General features: G+C 42.0%; 1 protein-coding gene across 1 annotated transcript in view; it reads right to left on the bottom strand.

Moving 5' to 3' along the window:
- Positions 1 to 21322, bottom strand: part of Cdk6 (cyclin dependent kinase 6) — a 199244-nt gene that overhangs the window by 88229 nt on the left and 89693 nt on the right. Inside the window, exon 4 of the mRNA XM_027389836.2 lies at positions 11352 to 11519. Within this exon, the coding sequence (XP_027245637.1) occupies positions 11352 to 11519 (168 nt within the window). The remainder of the gene's footprint in view (positions 1 to 11351; positions 11520 to 21322) is intronic.

Raw genomic sequence — 21322 nt, 5'->3', positions numbered from 1 at the left:
CTCTGGAAGAGCAGTCGACGCTCTTAACCTCTGAGCCATCTCTCCAGCCCACTAAACATACTTTCATAAGCATCGTGTATACAATGGACATTTCCCTGCCCTGAACCAAAACATAACTCAAAGTCTGCATACGCCAGAAAAGCACTCTGCCCCTGAGCCATGTTCCCAAACTCTGACAGGGATTTTTCCACCTGTTCCTTAAGGAGCAGTGAGGGAAGGAGGTAAAAAGCAAAGGTAACTAGATTCAAGCAAAGATATCTCTTACAAAGTGCTGAAAAATAATCAGACCTTTCTCTACCTAGTCAGCCTTTCAAATCTCAAGACTTTGAACATTAAAAAAAAAAGTCTGTTTTTATAAAATAATTCAATGGATGAGCTGAACCAAGAGAGGGGAAACAAGGCGGCACGGACAGCGAATATACATTACTGTTCTAATGACTCCAAACATCTGAAAAGCACGTCTTCACTACCAATTACTATTTGGTGAGTATTAAACATGGGCTGTCCTGGCTCTTCCCTCAAGGAGCTTGTTGTCTAGTGAAGAGTAAATTACTGTCTTTTGTGGCTGTTTAGGTTATACGCCCTCATTAGGGGTTAGTCATATAATAACCACATGTAAGGTATACAATTTGTCAACTTTAGCAAAAACTAGATTATGGGGATTAAAAAAAGAGAGAAACAGAAAGGTGTCTCATTAAACACAACATAATCATGTTACTTTAGGCCCGATAAATTAAAGCAACAGTTATTTAAGTCTTCAGGCAGAGCGAGGATATATTTGGGGTGGGGTGGGGAGAATATTGAGCCTTTTCCCCTGAGATGACCTGGCAGGAAAGGCACCTGCTGCTAAGCCCAAAGACCCGAGTTTGATTCCTGAGATCCACATGGTGGAAGAAAAACCCCACCTCTGAAAGTTGTCCTCTGACCCCTGGAAGACCCACTCCAACACAAAATAAATAAAAAAGTAAGACTTTGTTTCCAATTAAAAAATAATTTTTTGATAGTCCCCTTCATACTAAACCAGTAGGACACTGTAGAACGAGTGAGATATATATGTTATGCAGATTCTTGACCATACTCCCTTTTCAACAAAAATACTATTTGTGTCAGGAAGAATTACTATCCACGGTCCGCATACTGCCAGTGAAAACAGTAAGATCACATCCATGTACTTGGTTTCCACAATCGTATGATTTAAAGAGGTTAAGCCAAAGATGCTTCCTTGATTTAAAAAGACATTTATTCCCTCTCCCCCTCACCTCTCTTTTTACTTCAAGATCTCTCCAGCTTTTCTCTTCCTTGAAACACTCTACCCTTTAACACAAATGTGTCTTAAAACAATGTCCACACTGGGTGTGGTAGACATGCCTTTAATTGCACTGGCCTTTACATTTCAGCATTTAGAAGGCAGAGACGGAGATCTCTGCGAGTTTGAGGGCACCTGATCTATATATTGAGTTCTATATACTGAAGTTGGCAAAGGCTTCAGTTATAGCTGAGAAACTGCCTAAAAACAAAAATGGACAACAAAACAAAATCCCAATGTTCATGTAAGTCTCCTTGCCAGCAATTTCTTTTCAAAAACATTTATTATTTGAGAATTTTATGCAATATATATATATATTTCTATATATATTTCTCTCTATATAATGAAATATGGTCAGATCTACTCCCATTTCACCAACTCCCTCCAGATCCCTAGAAATTTCTTAAATGGGCACAAAAATCCTCCATGAATCCACTCATTACACCCTACTAGAGTTAGGATACAACAACAAAAACAGGCAGCTTTGGTCATGTTCTCCCGGGCAGGCGTTACCTTTGTAACACACCCCTTTCCCGGCTTTCTCATCGCATCTCTTCATTCTTGAAGTGGGGCGGGGGATCAGAAATTAGCTCTCTTGTGAAGTTTTCCTACACTTTCCAAGATGAAACAGTACTTGCTTCTACATGCACAAGTATTTACGTGGTTGGGTAAGATATGCAGAGGACATTGTGTGTGTGTGTGTGTGTGTGTGTGTGTGTGTGTGTGTGTGCTTCATATATGCAATTCATACTAATCTAAGGAATTAAGTCAATGATATAAATTGCATATAAATAGGTAATTCTACAACCAGTGTAATTAGCTTAGTGATGTGATCTTGAATATTAAAATCAAATACTGGGGGAAACAAACCCTTTCTTTATCAGTCGGTGTATTGGTTATGCCGTCCATCATTGTCTCACAATGGCTGCTGTATTTCAGTGATCCCATCTCCATTACTACAGAGCTCTAAGCAAGGTGTAAAGCAGTAGGGGACAAAGTGGATTTTGCTGACAGGCCCTTCAGATGTTCACCTCAGACTTCCACTTGGATTTCTTAAAGTTATGCAGTTTTGGGGGATGAATGTGCTGGGTGTCAAGCATGTAAGACTTGGGGTTCAGTCTCTAGCACTGGGTTGGGGAGTATAATTTTAAAAGATTATGTTTAGAGCACGACACAACATGAGATTTTTGTTTCTACCCTAACTCCATTAAAATGTCTCCTAACTTAATACTATTTTTTCTTTTAGTCATAGAAATGGTTACTATAATTAGTAGTTCCCAGAGATCTAAGCGTGGTCTGTGACAATCCAGCCAGCCATGTATCTGAGTAAAATGAAGAAAATCCTGATTTTCTGAAATATAGCTTAAATATAAATACTACATTTTAGCAAAAAGAGAAACAAAACAAGTTGGGTTTCTGGTGCTGAAATCCCAGATGCTTCAGATGGTGCAGTAGGGGAGCCTTTCAGGGAAGTGAGGGTTCAGGGGATGGTTTTCCAACCCTCGGCCTCCGCATCTCCTCTATACACAAACCTCTTGTTATTTCATCACAGGTCCTACAAACACTCACTGAGCAACCACCACAGACTTGCGCAGTGCCTGGGGTGCTGAAATGCATTTCCCAATGTTAACGAAATGGGTGACAAAAGCCAGACAGATGGGATTAATACCACCAGAGCAGGTACACTGTAGAAAATCAAAAGTCACACCGACTGGTCCTGGGGAGTAGTCAGGTAGACTTCAGAGGTGATGCAATGTGAATTTCGAAGAATATCTAATGGCCTAGGAACACCAATCTTATTTCGAGATTGACAGATCGCAGGCTATGAGGATGGGTTTGGGGAGAACACAGGGCGCTGGGGAGCCCCTGGCAATGTGAGCTTCACTGTCTGCTCAGGATTGCTGTTTTCCCACAGCAGTCCATACTGCATGACTGCTGCCAAGGTTCCCTTCTGTAAGCCAGTCCTGTCTTTCCAGGAAAAAGAAAATATACTTTTCTGTCCAACTGAGGTCCAGATCTTCCACCCACTCTGCAGAAGTGGGGTGTTTTATAGGAGTACGAGTGGGGGTCATTAGCTTAGGAACCCACTTCACAATCTTGGTAGTGACTTTTTCTTTCCTTTACAAAGGTTCCAGTTTCTCCCCTTGCCACCTCCCGCCCCCATCTGCTTTCTCGCTTACTCTAAACTAGTAAAAGCTAGTTTTCTGGAACTAGATTACAGACAGACTTTGGACCATTTAACAAGGTCAGACTGTTTATTCTTGACAGGATTCTTTCCCACTGTAAAAAGGTACTTTTAAATGCCACATTCCAAACCCAGTGCCAATAAGCCACTGAAGCATATTTTCCCACAAGAACGAACGGATACCATGTGCGGTCCCTACCTCACTGAAATCACCCAGCCTTCACAAGGTGCAGACAGTATTTAATGCCACCAAGCACTCTACCAATTGAAGTCTACCGCACATACCAGAGCACCAGTAACCTTTACGATGCAATTAATCAGAACACATGCACACGTGTCAGGGCATGGGTAACCTTTACAATGTAGTTAATCAAAACAAATGGGAAAGAAGGAAAGGAAAGGCTTTTAGAAATTAAAAAAGGGCTGCAGGGATAGCTCAGCCGTTAAAGGCTAGGCTCACAACCAAAAATATAAGAAATTAAAAAAAAATCAAATGGCTGTAGAAGATAAATCTGGCATTTTCTATTAGTATCCAAACCTAGAAGTTGTAGAGCTTCTTATTCCTTATTTTGGGTTTTTTTTTATGGTTGTGCTGTTAAATTTACAATCCCATTTTTAGACTCTGCCAAGTCTTCAGAATAAACATGTGAGCAGCACTAAAGGAAAAATGCTCCTGCACTTTCCCCTTCTTTCACTTGGATGGCTCCCCAAGACACAGAGGTAGATTATTCCTCCACAGCCAACTGTCAAGCTTACCTTCACATTTATGAGGGATGTAAAAACTCACCAGCACCCTTGCAGATGCTAGGCCCGGCAGTACCACTCACCCTGCATTTCAGAGAGCCCAAATCAGGGATAGTAAAAGGGTAGGCTCCACCACCCAAGAGCATCACTGAGATACAGACTAGGGACAATGGCAATCAAGTCAAAATTAGGCTGAAAAGCCAGTATTACAGTATAATCATGTAGAAAATTGACCTTAGCTTTGGGAGAGACCTGTACAAACTGAGAAGGGTAAACAGAAACATAGCGCTAATATTCTCAAGTGCCCACATGAAGTAAAATATCTGATGATAAAAGGAGGCACTGTCGACCTTTTCTCGAGATGGTTTCTCTAAGGAGCCTGAGCACTCTTAATCTTTAAATAAAGACACAGCATCCATAAAACAGAGACGCACAGGTTAGGAAGGACAAAGATCTGACAGACCCAGACAGACCTCAAAATATGAACGTTACTCCATTGGGTATCAAGAGGCTCAAGCTATTACAGGAAATGACAAAGCTGATGGAGATGATGAGATGAAATTTGTCTAGGTGCTCATATCTGATGCAATGACATGGGCTGTATAGTGGGAGGAGGTTGAAATTTGTGCACCAATTTATTTATAAAAATAGGGAGTTGTGAAGCAAGTCCAAAGAACAATGAGACATTTAGTGGTATTAGGTATATACTGACGTGCATGGCTGGTGTTGAGAAGAGAGAAAAGTAGGTTGGGGATAGTCTGTAAACAAACGTACACAAGTCATATTTTTGGGAATTCATCACTTAGGTGCTGAAGAATCTTGAGGTCTCATTCACTGATTCACCCCATGTGCAATTTGAATTGAATGAACAAAGACAGATAAGCCAATGTTACAAAATTTCAGTTAACATCTTGACTTACACTATGAGATTGTTAAAGGCCAGACACAATGAAGATATGGCTACCTCCCCCTCTGCTTTACAAGGTGGTTGTGACAGCTGAAGACAAGAAGGTCACACATCCAAAGAATTAAAGAAGACACAAAAATCCTAGTTATAGAAACATTGTTTTACATTCAATTTCAAGGACTGTGCCTCATAGTCTGGGTATGGAAATAATGCCTTTGAGCTAGGCAAGTGTAGGACACAAAGTTGTCTTATTACATAAGGGTTCAGATCATTTCTTGACATGGCATAGAAAGGACATTCTCAAACAATGTTAACGATAAAAGACAAGAGTATTTGTCATCTTCCGGAGCCCGGGGAAACCACTGTTTGCAAGGCTTCGTTAAAGCATTTGGTCTTATCAACTTCAACACATGTGCTGTCTTCACACTGGCGTCAGATTTCAGGCTTCTGAGATTTGAGTAACATCATAGGGAATATTCATGACACAATGTAGAAAGCTCGGAGAACGATCAGACTCGATGTACCCCATACCTGGATGGGGCATGCTGGCTGAATGTGTAGGGAACATGTGAAAAACATCCAGTCCTTTCTCTGAGTTAAACCTCCCCCAGGCAGGCACATTACCGTTCCAACTGATTTTGTCCAGAACTAATTCACAACAGTTGCTGCTTCTGAAGGAGCTAGCCTTAGGTGAGCCAAATGAAAGCCTATCTTTATGGACAAGGAGAAGTTATTTGATTCACTTCGCAGGTGGGGTTGGTGTAATTAGATACCCACACAGATGCCCACCCACCTACAGCGGGCTTTCTGTACAGTGCAGAATTCATCCTCTTTCTGATGGCTAACCGATCAGACAGCAAACTCAGATGTGTCTTATTGCCGCTGAGAATGAGCAACGGGGGATCTGGATGGGTTTTCATGTTTGTTTTGGCTCCGGCAGTTTCCACGTCCGTCCGTCCGTATGCAGCCCTGGGAATCCTAAAGAAAACGTGTCCTGTTCCCAGCTCTGCACTGGCCCCATTGTGAAAGTGAAAACGAAACCAGCACAAACACCCCATTGTTAGGTATGAAATATGTACTGGCAACTGGAAGTTTTAACAAGACAGACCTGGTTGTGTCATGGCAAGACGCTGAGACAGGAGGGAGCTACAGGAGCCTTTCCTGCTTCAGGGGTGTGTCCTGAACTTTTTCTGAGCTGCTGAGGAGACAGGGCTTTGGGGTTTTTCCATGATACTCATGTAATGCTCTTGGTTTGATCCATTCAGTAGGCACTGGCAGCCTCTGGAGGCTTCTGTGGGAGCAACTCAGCTGCCGAAGCTGAAGCACAACAAACCCTGCCAGGTCTCCATAGGAAATACAACACCCATGGAGATGAAACTAAGAATTTATTTTCTTGTGTCAAAGATGGCATTGTTCTCCAACCTATGGTCCCACTTCACGTTGTCACTTGAGTGTGCCAACTGGGTGTCCTGCAATGAACAGATGACTTGATGCACACACATCCAATGGACCTGCATCCAGACAGGTTCTGGAAGGAGGATGTTGCTGACTCTTGTGAACATCCCACATTCTGGCACTGGTGAATGGTGTGGGCTTCTCAGACCCCAGCATGGGTAAATCCAAAGAACTCTAACCTACTCCTTCACTTCATTGTACTCAGTTTCTTGTTCTTTTTTGAGACAGGGTTTCTCTGTGTAAGAGTCCTAGCTGTCCTGGAAATGCTTTGTAAACCAGGTTGGTCTCAAACTCACATACAGCCACCTGCCTCTGCCTCTGGAGTGCTGGGAGTAAAGGCATGGGCCACCAGTACCCTTCCTTTCCTCGGTTTCTAATGACATATTCACTCGTGTGACTACTATATTCAGATCTGTCACCCAATTAAAAAAATGATTTATTTAAATTTATTTTATGTGCATTGGCATGAAGGTGTCAGCTTCCCTAGAATTGGAGCTACAGACATGTGGGTGCTAGGATTTGAACCCAAGTCTTCTGGAAGAGCAGCCTGTTCTCTTAACCACTGAGCCATCTCTTCCAGCCCCACCTCCTAGTTTTGCTCGTAAGCTCTGAGAGCAAAGGCCTTATTCGGTTTAGTTCAGCATCATCTCCCAGGTTCGTGCACAGAACCTGGAATATATGAGTGACTGGTAATTTTGCTGACTGAAAGCCACAGACCCATTTCCTTTCTTTTCCCCAGCACACACAATTCTCTGAAATTGAATAGTTTCTTCAGTGTTTACCAAGTGCTAACACACACACACACACACACACACACACACACACACAGAGAGAGAGAGAGAGAGAGAGAGAGAGAGAGAGAGAGAGAGAGAGAGAGAGAGAGAGAGAGCGAGCTCTGGTCTAAGGAAGTATAAGCAGTTCAAATGGTGTCAGACTCATAGTATTAAATGAATGATATTAAGTAATATAATATAGAGTCATTACTGCCATTAAAAATACCCAAGTGATTTTTTTTCTTGTATTTTCTATGTCTCTCCAACAGCCTTACTAGGTTTATTATTGTCCACGTGATTTCTACATGGGGAAAATGTTTTGAGGTCATTAACATCTTTAGTACTGAAGATAAGGATGCATACAGAAAAAGAGGTTTGGAGGAAGGTTACACATGAAAACGTTGTAAAGTTTTTACAAAGACCTCAATACAAGCTATTGTTAATGACCCAAAAAAATTCATACATGACTATATGTATCAACATAGACAGGTGAAGAAAATAATAAAACTTCCTAATGATTCTCCTATTCTTTTACTTAGAAGATGTTAATTACCTTTGAAGCATGCAAAAACCCCTTCTAAAGCTTGCTAACATCAAAACCCAATGAGTTAAAACAATAATGTCCTTAGGTAAGCAGAAGTACAATAAGCACGCCCATATCACCCTACGTTTTTCTGTTCAGGACAGAATGTTCGATTCACCCAGGTGATTAATTCAGCAGGGAGGATTACTGTAAATTTAAGATCTCAACTATCTGTGGACCCAAGTTCAAACTGTCTTTCAGTCTTAACATGAGGGCAAAAAATGGCAAGTAACTTTCATTCTTCTGCACAGAAATTCTGCCAATGACTCAATCAACAACCCTGGTACAAAATGAGCTCGGGCATTTGAAGGTATATGTTTTACTAAGTCCTTCAGTGTAGTACCAGAGGGTAGCCATGTGAGATACTGAAATCGCTAAATATATAAACAATTCTTTCCCTATTTTTCTTATGACTCAAAATGCACGCATCTACATGTCGGCATCTATTAACTTATTCATTAAGAAGTATTTCCTAAATGCCCATGCAAACATCTAGGTGGAACAAGGGTGAGAATCTCACTTTAAATGAGTCAACATTTTGTAAATAGGAGCCCCAAATAACTATCAACAGGACAGAAAAATACAAAAGCTATTTCTCTAGGGGCTGGTCAAAGGCTCAGGGGTTAGTGGTGACTGCTGAGCAATCATGAGGACTGGAGTTTGGATCCCCAGTACCCACATAACAAGCCAGGTGACCCACAAATAACAGCTCTGAGAGATCTGACTCCCTCTTCTGCCTGCCTCGTGCACACAGGTCATACACCCTGAATGCACAAATCAACCCTGTTTTTAAAAGAGCGTTATGCTGGTAACACTAAGAAAAGAACAGTCGGTCTCCGCAGGAGGTTCACAGAAAAAGGCGTGTGAATCAAGCCTTGAAAATAAACTATATATTCCCATTTTTCACAGCAGTTAGGATAGTGTTCTCAGGTAAGTTAACTTGCAAACCTTTTGCTAATCAGCATAGTTAAGTGGCTTTCCATTTCCCTTTGTGACATAACCTACTATAAAATGAGTATGTTTAGGCAGTAGAGTGCGGCCTATTAAACGAATACTAAAAATAGCATAGTAGTTCAGTTTAAAAGATAGCGATTCTATTTTTATATGTGTATATAAAATCAAAGCATCATTTTATTATGTGTATTTGTTCCAGTAAACAGAAAAAATACTAACAGTGAGAAAATTTTAAAATGCAGTACCCTAAAAAAGGAAACCATACCTGTTAATGCTGCCATTAAATTCCAAATATCATTCTTTGGAATGATTTCTTTCCCAGTTGCTAACACCTTTTATTATGTCACTATAGCAAATATAGACTAGACAACACAAAATAGATATCAAATAATCATAGATCTATGTTTGCTATTGCCCTTTTCTCAGGATATGAAATAATTAGTCTGCATTTTCCTGCTTAAACATAAAAACTTTCAGCAAGAACGAGGCATCAACTGATGTAACTTACAAGGTGGGTTACCATTCTTCAAATTTAGTAACAACAACAACAACAAAATCAAAACAAAACCCAACTGGGTTTTCTGTTCTTATTTATAGTTCTTAGGGCCAATTGAGGGGGATTAAGATGAAGTGTCCTGCTGGCTTGGCTCTTCCTCCTCCCAATGAATGTGCCCAAGGACTAGTTCCTTTTTCTACTCCCCAAGAATTCCCTCAATCACAAAGCCTATTCAAGCTTCTCCCCAGGGCCCCCCCAAAACAAGGAGAGTAATTTCCTAAGGAAGCACAAAGCCTACCTCACCCTTCCCACTGGGGAAGCACACAGACTCAGCCCTTTCGGGTGTAGTTATATAAAGGCTTGCTTCACTCTAATGCATTTGCAAACAGGGCAAAGAGGCAACAGGTAAGGATCTCTTTCCAGAGAGTAATATATTTCAAAGACTGCTCCAGAGAAATCCTGGTGCCTTGGGGGAAAGATCCAGCGCCAGGAATGAAAGGGGGTTTACAGACTGTGGAGGCTGTAACTTGGGGGAGAGAGGAAAAGAGAAGGAAGCAGAAACCTTTCTCTGAGGTGGATGCTCTTCCTGACCAGGTTACTTTTCTCCACTGTGGACTTCAACTCTGCATGGGACACTACAGGAACCTGGGGAGGCTGCTGTTTGTTGTTCTGTGTGGAATGTCAGCCTTCTTGGAGCATTAACAGCAAAAGGAGCTGTCTTGACCCCTCACAACTGAAAGATTCAGGCATTATGCTGGCCTGCCCCTGTTACCTGGTGGAACAGGCAGTACCCTGGTCAGCCCAAGGTTCCATGGGAACTAAGTCTGCACGCAGGTGTAAAGGACCCCTTTAAAAGACAGATCCCTGTCCATTTACGCTCTCTTTTCCTCTCTACTCTTCTCTTCTCCCACCTACACTCTCTCTGTCTCTATGGCGACCGGCCATTACCCCTGTTCCTCTTCTCTCTTAGTCTCCCTACTCTGCTGGACCCGTATAATAAACTAGTCAACATGTCTCATCTTAAAGCTTTCTCTTTTCCTTTTTTTTAAATAAAAACATAACAACAACAATGGCCAGTGATGCCACCTCACATTTCTCAAGGGTAGCACCAACCAGGCCAGGTTTTGGTTTCAGAACCTCTTAGAGGCTGAATACGGGCTCTTTGTTCTGAGTTTTAATTTAATGTGTCTGAGGGCAGCAATCCTACAGCTTTATTCTCTGCCCATCTCCTGCCCTGCTAGTAACACAATGAAGGAACACCCTCACTCTTTCTGTCTACTCGTGAATTCATGCTAAGCAAGGGTTTTCAAAGGAAAGGGTTATTAGTACAAACTACTGGGTGCGCTTCTTAGAGCCTGAGCTAGAATTCAACAAGCTGAGCTATAGAGAGGAACAGAGCTAATCAAAGGAAGTACTGCTATGGCTCCCAAGCTTAAGATCTTTGACAAAACAAGGCTTCAGGTTCTCTCTACTCTGGTGCTACTCGTTCATCATTCACGGGTTATTCAAATTCACTGTCAACTTAATTTCTCTCTTTCCTGGTGGCATCACAGCTTCAGAGGACTGCTTTATCCCACATGGGCAGGCAGGCAGTGTGGCTGTTTCTCAATCCAGGCGACATTCCTCCTACCTTCTCTACCCAGACCCTATGCCATGCCTTCTTCCATCATTACCTATGCAACTCTAAAAGCACAAGTTACAGCAAACAGCATTTAGAAACTTGTAACTGACTCCTTTCCAGTGGGTGAGATGCCAACGAGCTACTGCTGTAACAAACCTAGCCAGACAGTATCTGCAGTAAGCAAGGCACTTTCCCCTTACTTGCAGCTAACAAGTGTAAAGACATCCAGTTCACAGACCAAGAAACAACATTCGGAGCATGAAGAGGGCACTTTGTCGTTTGAAACAGGAAAACTAAGTTTAAGGAATGGGCAGTGCTCTTACTCACCACTGAGGTAAGGGCCATTTGAAAACTATAGATGCGGGCAAGGCCAAAGTCAGCCAGTTTGATTTGTCCGCTGCTGGTCACCAGAATGTTCTGTGGCTTTAGGTCACGATGCACTACGCGGTGAGAATGAAGGAAGTCCAGACCTCGGAGCAGCTGAAACATCATGTCCTAAAGGAAACAACAAATACACAAAAGTCAATAGATACTCCAAGCAGCTCAAGTGCTGTAGCAGACACTGAGTTTCCAGCAGACAGGCGAGATAACTCCCCACCTCTTCACGTCCCCATCTTCCAGAACACTGTAAAATACTGAACTCCCAACTTCAATTTCATTAGTGAAAGAACAGCTTAAAAATAGTTTTCTACGGTATAGGAAATGTTCTGGAAGGCACTTCTGGTTAATTCTGGGGAGGAGAAATAGGAGGGGGAATTCATTTTACTTTATATATATATTTTTTATAAAGTTATTTCAACAGTCAACATATGGTAAATAAAAACATTTAGTATTTTCAAATGGTTATTTTATAGTAAACTGTCACTATGTGTCAAGCAAATTTCTACATTTTTTTTTTTCTGTTTAGCAACCTATTTAGTCTAAACCACAACACTGAGGGGAATCACCGTATCTTCCTCAGTCAAGAAACTGATATATTGAAGTAAGTTAGATAACTGGCTCAAGGTCACACGCTAAAGTCTTGATTTAGAGTACAGTCTTAGAAACAAAACAAAAGGCTGGAGAGATGGCTCAGAGGTTAAGAGCACTGACTGCTCTTCCCGGGGTCCTGAGTTCAATTCCCAGCACCCACATGGTGGCTCACAACTGTCTACAATTCCTTTGGGTGCCCTCTTCTGGCATGCAGGCAGAACACTGTATATGTAATAAATAAATAAATCTTAAAAAACAAAAACAAAAAAACCCCACAATCCAAATCTCTCATCACAGTCCTTGATTAGTTAAATGAAAAGGGAAATGTGGAAGACAATTTTGTTTAATCTCTCTGACTCTCAGTGTTTTTATTGGGGCTGTTTCTCCAGCCACGAGGATGTAGACAGGCCAACAATTCTTCTGTCATTTTTACCCTGACCTTGAGTTGTTGGCTTCTGATTATGGATGGTACCCCCTGAGCTGTGAGCCAAAATCAACCACTTCTCCCCTAAGTAGCTTCTAGTTAGATATCCCATCATGTAAATATAACAAGTATGAATATAGGAAATTGGTATGAGAAGTGAGATTGTTGCTGTAATAAACCTGGTCATGAGGTTGGAAATGGTTTCTAGGAAGCTGTAGCCTAGAGAAGTCCTAGAACATTCCATCGGGAGTGTGTAAGCCCACAATGCAACAGTAATGTAAACAGATTGAAATCAAGAGCTTTCAGATAGAATAATAAATCTACCAGGAATTGAACTACAGATCATTGACAAAAATAAATAAATATGACTGAGTTCTGCTGTACCCCGAATATCCAAGCAAGGCTAAATTCAAACCTAGTGGGATTATCTGGCAGAAATACTTTGACAGCAGAGCATCCAGGCTGGGGCATGGTCCCTGCTCACTCCATTTAGTTAGGTTTAGAGCAGGAATACAAAACCAAAATGGAACAGAACAAGAAAAAAAAATCTGTGAAATTAAGAGAGCAGAGTGCCTTTAGACCTGCGGACAGGGCTGAGGATCCGAGCGAGGAGAAAGCAATGATACCTGTTAACGAGATTAACTGGTGCCAAGAAAGGGAACCCACAGACTTTCCATGAAGACAGTAAGAAAGGTGCTTTGCCCGAGTGATCCCACTCGGAGAGTATAAAACTGTAAGCTCATTGGAAATCTTCCATTTGGAGAGCGAACCCTTGATGTACAAACAATAAGCCTGACACCACATAGACCCCCTACTTCTAAAGGGCTTCACAGGGAAGCACCTCCTCTAGTTTGGTGTGCAGATGCTTGGAGGCCACGGCAGCCATGCTCCTGGAGGACTACGTGACATCTCAAGCTGGCATCGGAACCTGACACCCATGTGGCACTGTTTCCAGGCAAGCAGAATGCTACAGTTACGAGGTAATGGAAACTCACCTCCCCACCCCCCCATACACAAGGTTCCAGAAAAAAGCCAATATGTAGGAGGGTTGGAGTAACTGGAGAGAAGATCTAAGAAGCTGACACCGTGAAGCTGTGAAAGGGAAGAAGCCAGCATTTCATGGAGACTGTAGGATGGCAGAGATGCCTCATCAATGGCATTTGATGAGGTAGGCTGTAGCAACTGAGTGAAGCCAGCCTGAGAGAGAAGTGTGTGCTACGGGCAAGAGGCTGGACAGGAAAGGTTACTCGAGGTCATGGGAGCTCAGAGGATGCCATCAAAGGCCTGCAGGGTGGGAGTGGAGCTTTTTTGCCTGACAGGTTTCAGTCTTCCTTTGGTCTACCCTTTCCTCCTGTCCTTCCTTTGTGAAATGTCACTGTCTACTCCATGCTATTGTACACTGTAAGAATACAATCTGTTTTCTGATGCTTCAGGGGCTCAGCTAAGATTCTGCCCTGAGTCTCAGCAGGCTGGATTTTTAACAGTATCTGAATTATTACAACTGGGGACTCTTGAAGCTAGACTGAGTAACGTTTGTACTAATTATGAAGCGGTCATGAGCCTCTGAGGGCAAGGGGTGGAGTGCTGTGGTTTGAACAACACGAGGTTCCCCACTGACAGCTCCAAATGGGAGTTGCGGACGGGTGGGAGTGGGGGCTGTGGAGCCCTTGGGGGTGGGTATGGCTAGCTAGCTGGCTTAGCCAGGAGAAATGCCTTGAGAGCATAGCTGCCCACTTTGGGCTTGAGTTCTCTGCTTCTAGTTTGTCACATTATGTTACTGGCTGTCTCATACTTTTAGCTGTCATGCCTGTGACCTGCTACGGCCACTGTGCCTTCCTCACTAAGACAGACTATTCTAAACAGTGAGACAAAATTAACCTGTCTCCAACTGAGTTGCTTCTGTCCACTATTTAGTTAGGGCAACAGATAGAATCACCAAACCAGTTTACTGAGAACAACACTGGTTTTGGGTTCACTCATTAGAGTTTAGAATCTTGTCTTTTTACGATCAAATACTTCGTTTTTTCTACCCATCACACGGAGAAAATAGCATTTACTCTTCCTAATAGGAGATTCAAATCAACATGGGGGGCGGGGTAGTTTCAGGCACATGGTAAGCATTTAACAGACGGACTTGTTAAGATGAGAATGGTCGTGTTGTCTGTCTCCTGTTCTGGAAGAGCCAGAACCACAAAACTAAAGGAATATGCAGCCAGCTGTAAGGTTAGCATGGGCAAGGTGCTAAGAGGGGACATGCAAAGATACAGGAGTATGGACATGATTTCTGAGACCCCCTAGTGGGCATTCTGAGCTGGCAGGTGCTACACTCTAAGCTTCTGCATGTGGGTATCTTTTAGGAGACGCGCTTCGGTGAAGGGCGGCCTTGCAATACTTGGGAACTATTATCAGTCAAACATCTTGCAGTGAGTTAACAGCGGTGTGAAAATGAAGCACAGGATGCCACACCGAGTCGTCTTTTGCTAAGGCAAATGCATCTTTACTAGGAACGCATGCACAGAGCTTGTAAGCCCTGCGTTTTTAAAAAGCATGACTAACTTCAAGTAATGTCATGCTGGCTCATCATCTTAACTTCCTGTGTACTGAGTATCATTCTTTTTTTTAAAAAATGATTTATTTATTTTTATTTTGTGTGCATTGGTGTTTTTTGCCTGCATACATGTCTGTGTGAGGGTGTTGGATCATGGAATTACAGACAGCTATGAGCTGCCATGTGGGTGCTGGGAATTGAAGCCGGGTCCTTTGAAAGAGCTAACCACTGAGCCATCTCTCCAGCCCCTGATCATCATTCTTTTCAGGTAGTACAGGGAATAAATCTGCTTGGCTCATGTTGCACTGTTCAAAGAACTGAATAATAGACAATTCAGAATATAAAGTTTAAAACGTGAACTAATTTATTAATTGACAAAGCCCACATGAACTTACAGAAAGCCTGAACTATTATAGAGTATGCATTGCCTTTGTGTTTTAATACAGCGTATTACATTTTTAATCATAAAGGAAAAACAAGTATATATGGCCCTAAGCTTAAAGAAGAAATGTATACAACAGAGGAAGACCCTATTTGTAATCTAACTACTAAGATACCAGAGAAAACTTCACACTGTCGTATAATCATGTGGATCTTTCTACTTTCTTTTAAAATAACATACATTACATTTACAGAAATAAAACATTTAAATAATAGTTAATCTGTATAGTGTTATTTTATAGTGTTAAAAAATATAATTTACTGGGCTGGTAAAATAGCTCTCTGGGTAGATGTACTTACTGTACAAGTCTCATGATCTGAGTATAATCTCTGGAACCCACAGTAGAAGGGGAGAAGTGACTCTAAAATGTCCTCATAGACCACACACACACACACACACACACACACACACACACACACACCACTTCACAACAAAAATATTATTGAGAACATTTTGTAAGTTAAAATTCTTCTGTTTACTTGGAAATCAGAATGGCGACTCCTCAAGAAAATGGGAATGAGTCTACCACAAGATCCAGCAATTCCATTCTTAGTCATATACCCAAAAGAAGCACATTCATACAACAAGGACATATGTTCAATGATGTTCATTGCAGCACTATTTGTAATAGCCAGAAACTGGAAGCAGCCTAGATGCCCCTCAACCAAAGAATGGATAGAGAAAATGTGGTACATTTACACAATGGAGTACTACTCAGTGGAAAAAAACAATGGAATCTTGAAATTTGCAGGAAAATGGATGGAACTAGAAGAAACCATTCTGAGGGAGGTAACCCAATCACAAAAAGACAAACATGGTATGTACTCACTCATATGTGGATTTTAGACATAGAGTAAAGGATTTCCAACCTACAATCCACACTGCCAGAGAAGCTAGGAAACAAGGAGGACCCTAAGAGAGACATACATGGTCCCCTGGAGAAGGGGGAAGGGTCACCATCCCCTGAGCAAATTGAGAGCATGGAAAGAGGGGGAGGGAGCTACGAGAATGAGAAGGGAAGAAGAGGAAGGATGCAGAGGTCATGAGGGAGCAGAAAGGTTGAGTCAGGTGTAGATTAGAAGAAAGGATATGTGATAGGGTTTTAGTTGGGGGGTGGTAGGGGAGGACGGGAGGGAGAAAGGAACAGGGATTGTCATGTAAAACAATCTTGTTTGTAATTCAAATAAAAACAATGATTTATAAAAAAATTCTTCTGTTTACTACTTTTATACAATGTAACTTTTAGTGGTCATTTAGTCTTCCATCCTGGGGTATGCCATTAATTATCATTTGGTGTTGTTTTAGTACCTATAGCTGAGGTCAAGCTCTTGGTTTAAAGGCTGGTGGGACTTGCTAAAATCATATTCAAGCATGGATGCAGTAGTATGTACTCACCTCGCCTTGCTCACATCTAGTCCATCTAGAGATGACTGCTCTATGTTAATTTACTACTCCAAGTTGGGTGTGGCGGTGCTGCCTTTCGTCCTAGCACTATGGAAGCAGAAGCAGGTGGATCTCTGAGTTTGAGGCCAGCCTGCTCTACCTAGCGAGTTCAAGCACAGGCCGGGCTACACAAAGAAACCCTGTCTTGGGGAGGAGAGGTAGTGGAAGACACTACAAACCCAGGCAACACATGGCTCCCACAACAGGAATGAACGAACTACAGCATCATTAGGCTAAGACTCTATCTACTTCAGTCACAGAACTATTTTTATAAAGAATTCAAAGGGTTATCGATGTGCTTCATCTCACTGTACAGCAGTGCTTCTCAACCGGTAGGTCAAGACCCCTGCGGTGGCATTGATTGACCTTTTCACTGGGGTGATAAGATAGACTATATCAGATATTTATAGTAGCATTCATAACAGTGGCAAACTTAACAGTTATGAAGTAGCAACTTGGAAATAATTTAATGGTTGGGGGTCACCACCACATGAAGAACTCTGTTAAAGGGTAGCAGCATTAGAGAGGTCGAGAAACATGGTTTTACAGACATACTTTCAGTCTGCTCAAGATTTTAATCTAAATTACCTGTCCTACAGAAGTCCCAAATTCCCCACAGTTGTCCACATGGTAGTGTAATGAAATCAGAGGTCAATGAACCTAGGGGTGATCCCAACTTGAGCCATCTCCCTGTCACTTACCAAGCACAGTTTGGGTACAAATGGCCTGATCATCTAGTTATTCTTGTGGTGAGTTAACAGGAGCCTTACTCTTTCTTCTAAGCCATGTGACAGGAGGTGTGTCTCCACAGGACACCAGGGTGGAGAAATTATGGCCATGGATGACAGTGGCTTACAAGGAAGTCAGCCATTGGCCACTCTGGACCTCAGCCTGAATACCAGGAATCTCTAAGTCTTGCAAATCAAATGTTTCTTTCAGACGTTCTAGAGACTGCCTCTGCTTATTTCTTTAAATAAAAATCAACAAACTAAAGGTCTTCCTGAAACTTTTAATTGGAAAAAGCTTTACAATGGGGTCCTACTTTCCAATTACAGTTGTCACAGGTTAATTTCCTAATGGTACTGAAATACTCAACATAAGCCTTCTCACCAATCTCAGAAATGGCAGCTTTAAAATGAGTAATTCTGGTGATACATATATACACACACAATAAATACATACATACATACACCATACATACATACATACACACATGCCACACATGCGTGCGTGCGTGCGTGCATGCGTGCACACACACACACACACACACACACACACACACACACACACTAATTTATATATTTATGGTTGGGTTATTTATGTTCTCCAAGTTAACCTCTAAGAATATACAAACATTTACTTATTCAAAAATTAAGAATAAGACACAATTTAGACAGTAGTACTTATCTTTCACCTTATAATACATAAGCTGTGTTCTTTTTTTATTAGCATAGTATTTTTATTGATTATTTGGAAATTTCACATAATGTACCTCAATCACACTCGTTTCCGAGTCCTCTCAAGCCCACCCCTCACTCTTGTGAGCTCCCCCAAAACAAAAGAAGAAAAAAGAAAAAAATACCAAGTCCAATCTGTGTTGTCCATATATTCACTAGGGCATGGTCAAACTCTCAGTGGCCAGCCCCTTAAAGAAAACCGAGTCCTTCCCCAACCTACCCCACCAGAAGCCATCAACTGTGAAGAGTCACACTTAAGCATCCCTCTAACATTTTTAAAGAGTTCCCTTCAATGATTCCATGTCTAGACTGTTTCTTTTTTTTGCGGGGGGGGGGGGGGCAATCTATGCCTTCCATTCTCAACGGTGAGTGTAGTCATCGACACCACTGCAAAAGAAGCTTTCTTTCCCTTGACAGTCAGCAGCAGCTTGAATCATGGACTTCCACATGGTTTCTGACCACAGCACGGACCATGGACATCAATACAGCTTCAGGTGGCCGCATAGACCACAAGACATTCCCATGGCCTTTGGTGCTAACTTGTGCCATGGACACCAACATGGCCCCTGGAAGCCATGTTCTTTGCAAAGATGTTATTGAAGTTTCTTCAGACCTGGATGCCAGGGTACCTGCCTGTAATCTCAACACTCAGGACCCGGAGCTTGAGGCCGGTGTGGGTAACACAGCAAGACACTTGCCCCTCCAATAAACCCCCCACCCCTACATATGCCTAATATCTTGTTTCCAAGGAGTGTTAGGAATGTCACTTCCTAGCACTCTCTAAATGGTCCCTTAATGTCAGCTTCAAATGTGTTCTCTGATCAATTTCTGATGGTGATGACAATCTGCAGCGATTCTTTTATACACAGTCATGCATGAATAAGACCAACTTTTCACATCAGTCCACAAGAGGATGCTTCTCTCAAAACCCACGAAGAGCAAAAATTCTTAAGAAGCGAGAAGAAGGTTTAAGGTAGATTCTTTTAGACACTCAGGTTGCCTCGAAAGCTGTAAGAATGGTGAATTTAAAGTAGACACCTGACCAAAAGACTTGGAGACAGGTTCCAAGAGTCATAGGTGAACTTCGTTCCAAAGAAGAGCAGGGCTGGGCTGTGCCCCACTGCCTTCCACCTAACTTAGTGCCTGCCACTGGCATGAGGGAAATGATACAGCTGAGGAAGGTGGCATGTCACCTCAGAGGGCCTCACAGGAGACCTCACTGTGAGCGCTGGCTCTCTACTGCTTGAGTCCTGGATAAAAGTGTAACATAGGTGGCTGTTTGTGTATAAATTTTACTAAGCAAATGACATCTTAGAGAGTCCATGTTATCCTTTCCCTAGAAGTGAAAATGCTGAGACTCAACTAAGTAGAAACGAAAAGAAACTCATTTTCAGCAAAACTCCAAATGCCACTGGTGTTCAGGGGACAAAACAATGACATAAATGGATAGTCTGGAAGCAGAAATCATTACCTCATCACAATGGCTATTAGTAACCTCCTGTAGAAAGTCATCAGGAAATGAAACTACAAATATGCAATGTTAATTATAACTTCTTCAGAGCAGAATATAAAACCCCATACTTCTTGTATGAACAAGAAGATATGAAGTCGAAGTATTCAGATTGCTGGCCGGTGACCCAAATGATTTAAAGGTATGAATACACATCATGTTCTGAGGCTTTAAAAAAATTAAACAACATGCTATATGACTATTTCCTCATTTCAATGCATATCCTGTAATGAAATAACGGTATCACGCTTTTCAGCAGTTGCATCTGACAAAGTACATTCTCTTGCCCTATTCTCCTTCTCAATTCCTTCTTTTGAGACTCTCCCCCTTACTTTACACTTCCCTCTTAAATGAGGTCATGTGCAACACAAGTTGGTATCCCTGGGTACAGTGTATAATCGCCTGCCTTCTGCTCCAAGACAACCAGGACAGTCCTGTCTCCAGTCACTGGCAACTGACCCAGTGATGAACAGGCCTGTGTGGGCAAGCTGATTGGCGCCTTGGGGAGCACTTTCCTCCTTGGTAAGAGGAGCACAGCAGAAGGCTCTCACCTAACTTCCACCTCCTGTCCACCCAGACCCATGTAAATAAAACATAAGATTCACAGCTAAAAGCTTTGGTTATGAATTTGTGCTTACTAGTCATAAAACTAAAGTCAGTCACTTGTGTCTTTGTGAGTCTTTGTTTCCATGTCCACAAAAAGGATAAAAAATAAAACCAAAAGGGAGATTTAAATAGGTTCTAAATTACATAATGTATACTTGTATGTTATATATAAAAAGTAAGTTGAATATCCCATACTGAAGTATTTAATATATTGTAAACTATATACAACGACAAGCTGCCATTAATTTAAGAGAACTATGAAGCTCTTTGAATGTATAAGTCATTGCATTAGGCAATATTACATAGAGGCACCCAGAGACAGGGGCCCAAGGAAGTCTTACTTCAACAAGGACAGAAGATGTGGGTTTGTACCTACACACTTCAGGTTGGTTTGTGACCAGAGAGGACACAGGTGCACTTGGAGGATAAAGAAGCACTTGAGCTGTGGGCTTGTGTTCCGTCTGGTTTGGAGCCAACCTGAGCAGAGAGCTAAGGTTCAGTCTGGTTTGGAGCCAACCTGAGTATTGGGCTAGTGTTGAGTCTGGTGTAGGAAAGTGTCTATCATAAGGAGAGTTTGGTGCTTGGGAGTCAGGAGACTAGCCACGGCCTTACCAGACAGGATCTTGGAGAGGACACACTGCTAAGTGGTACCACACTATCAAGGGCTTTACTGCTGGGAATATAAAAAAAACTAGGCTGCCATTATTGATAGTTTAGCATGTAGGAAGTACAGAAGATGAAAAAGGGTGGTTGTTAATCTACTTTGGGTATAAAGCATTAAGGGCACAAACTAGAATATTAAAAATAATGGGAAATAGCCACCACGGCAACAAATGTGATATATTCGCTTTCATGGGTTAACTACTCTGTGATGTCTTTTGAGAGCTTGGTAACAT

Source organism: Cricetulus griseus, assembly GCF_003668045.3.
Source record: "Cricetulus griseus strain 17A/GY chromosome 1 unlocalized genomic scaffold, alternate assembly CriGri-PICRH-1.0 chr1_0, whole genome shotgun sequence".
Classification (NCBI taxonomy): Eukaryota; Metazoa; Chordata; class Mammalia; order Rodentia; family Cricetidae; genus Cricetulus; species Cricetulus griseus.
The sequence above is the reverse complement of the archived record's forward strand: the minus strand, read 5'-3'. Positions and strand labels throughout refer to the sequence as shown.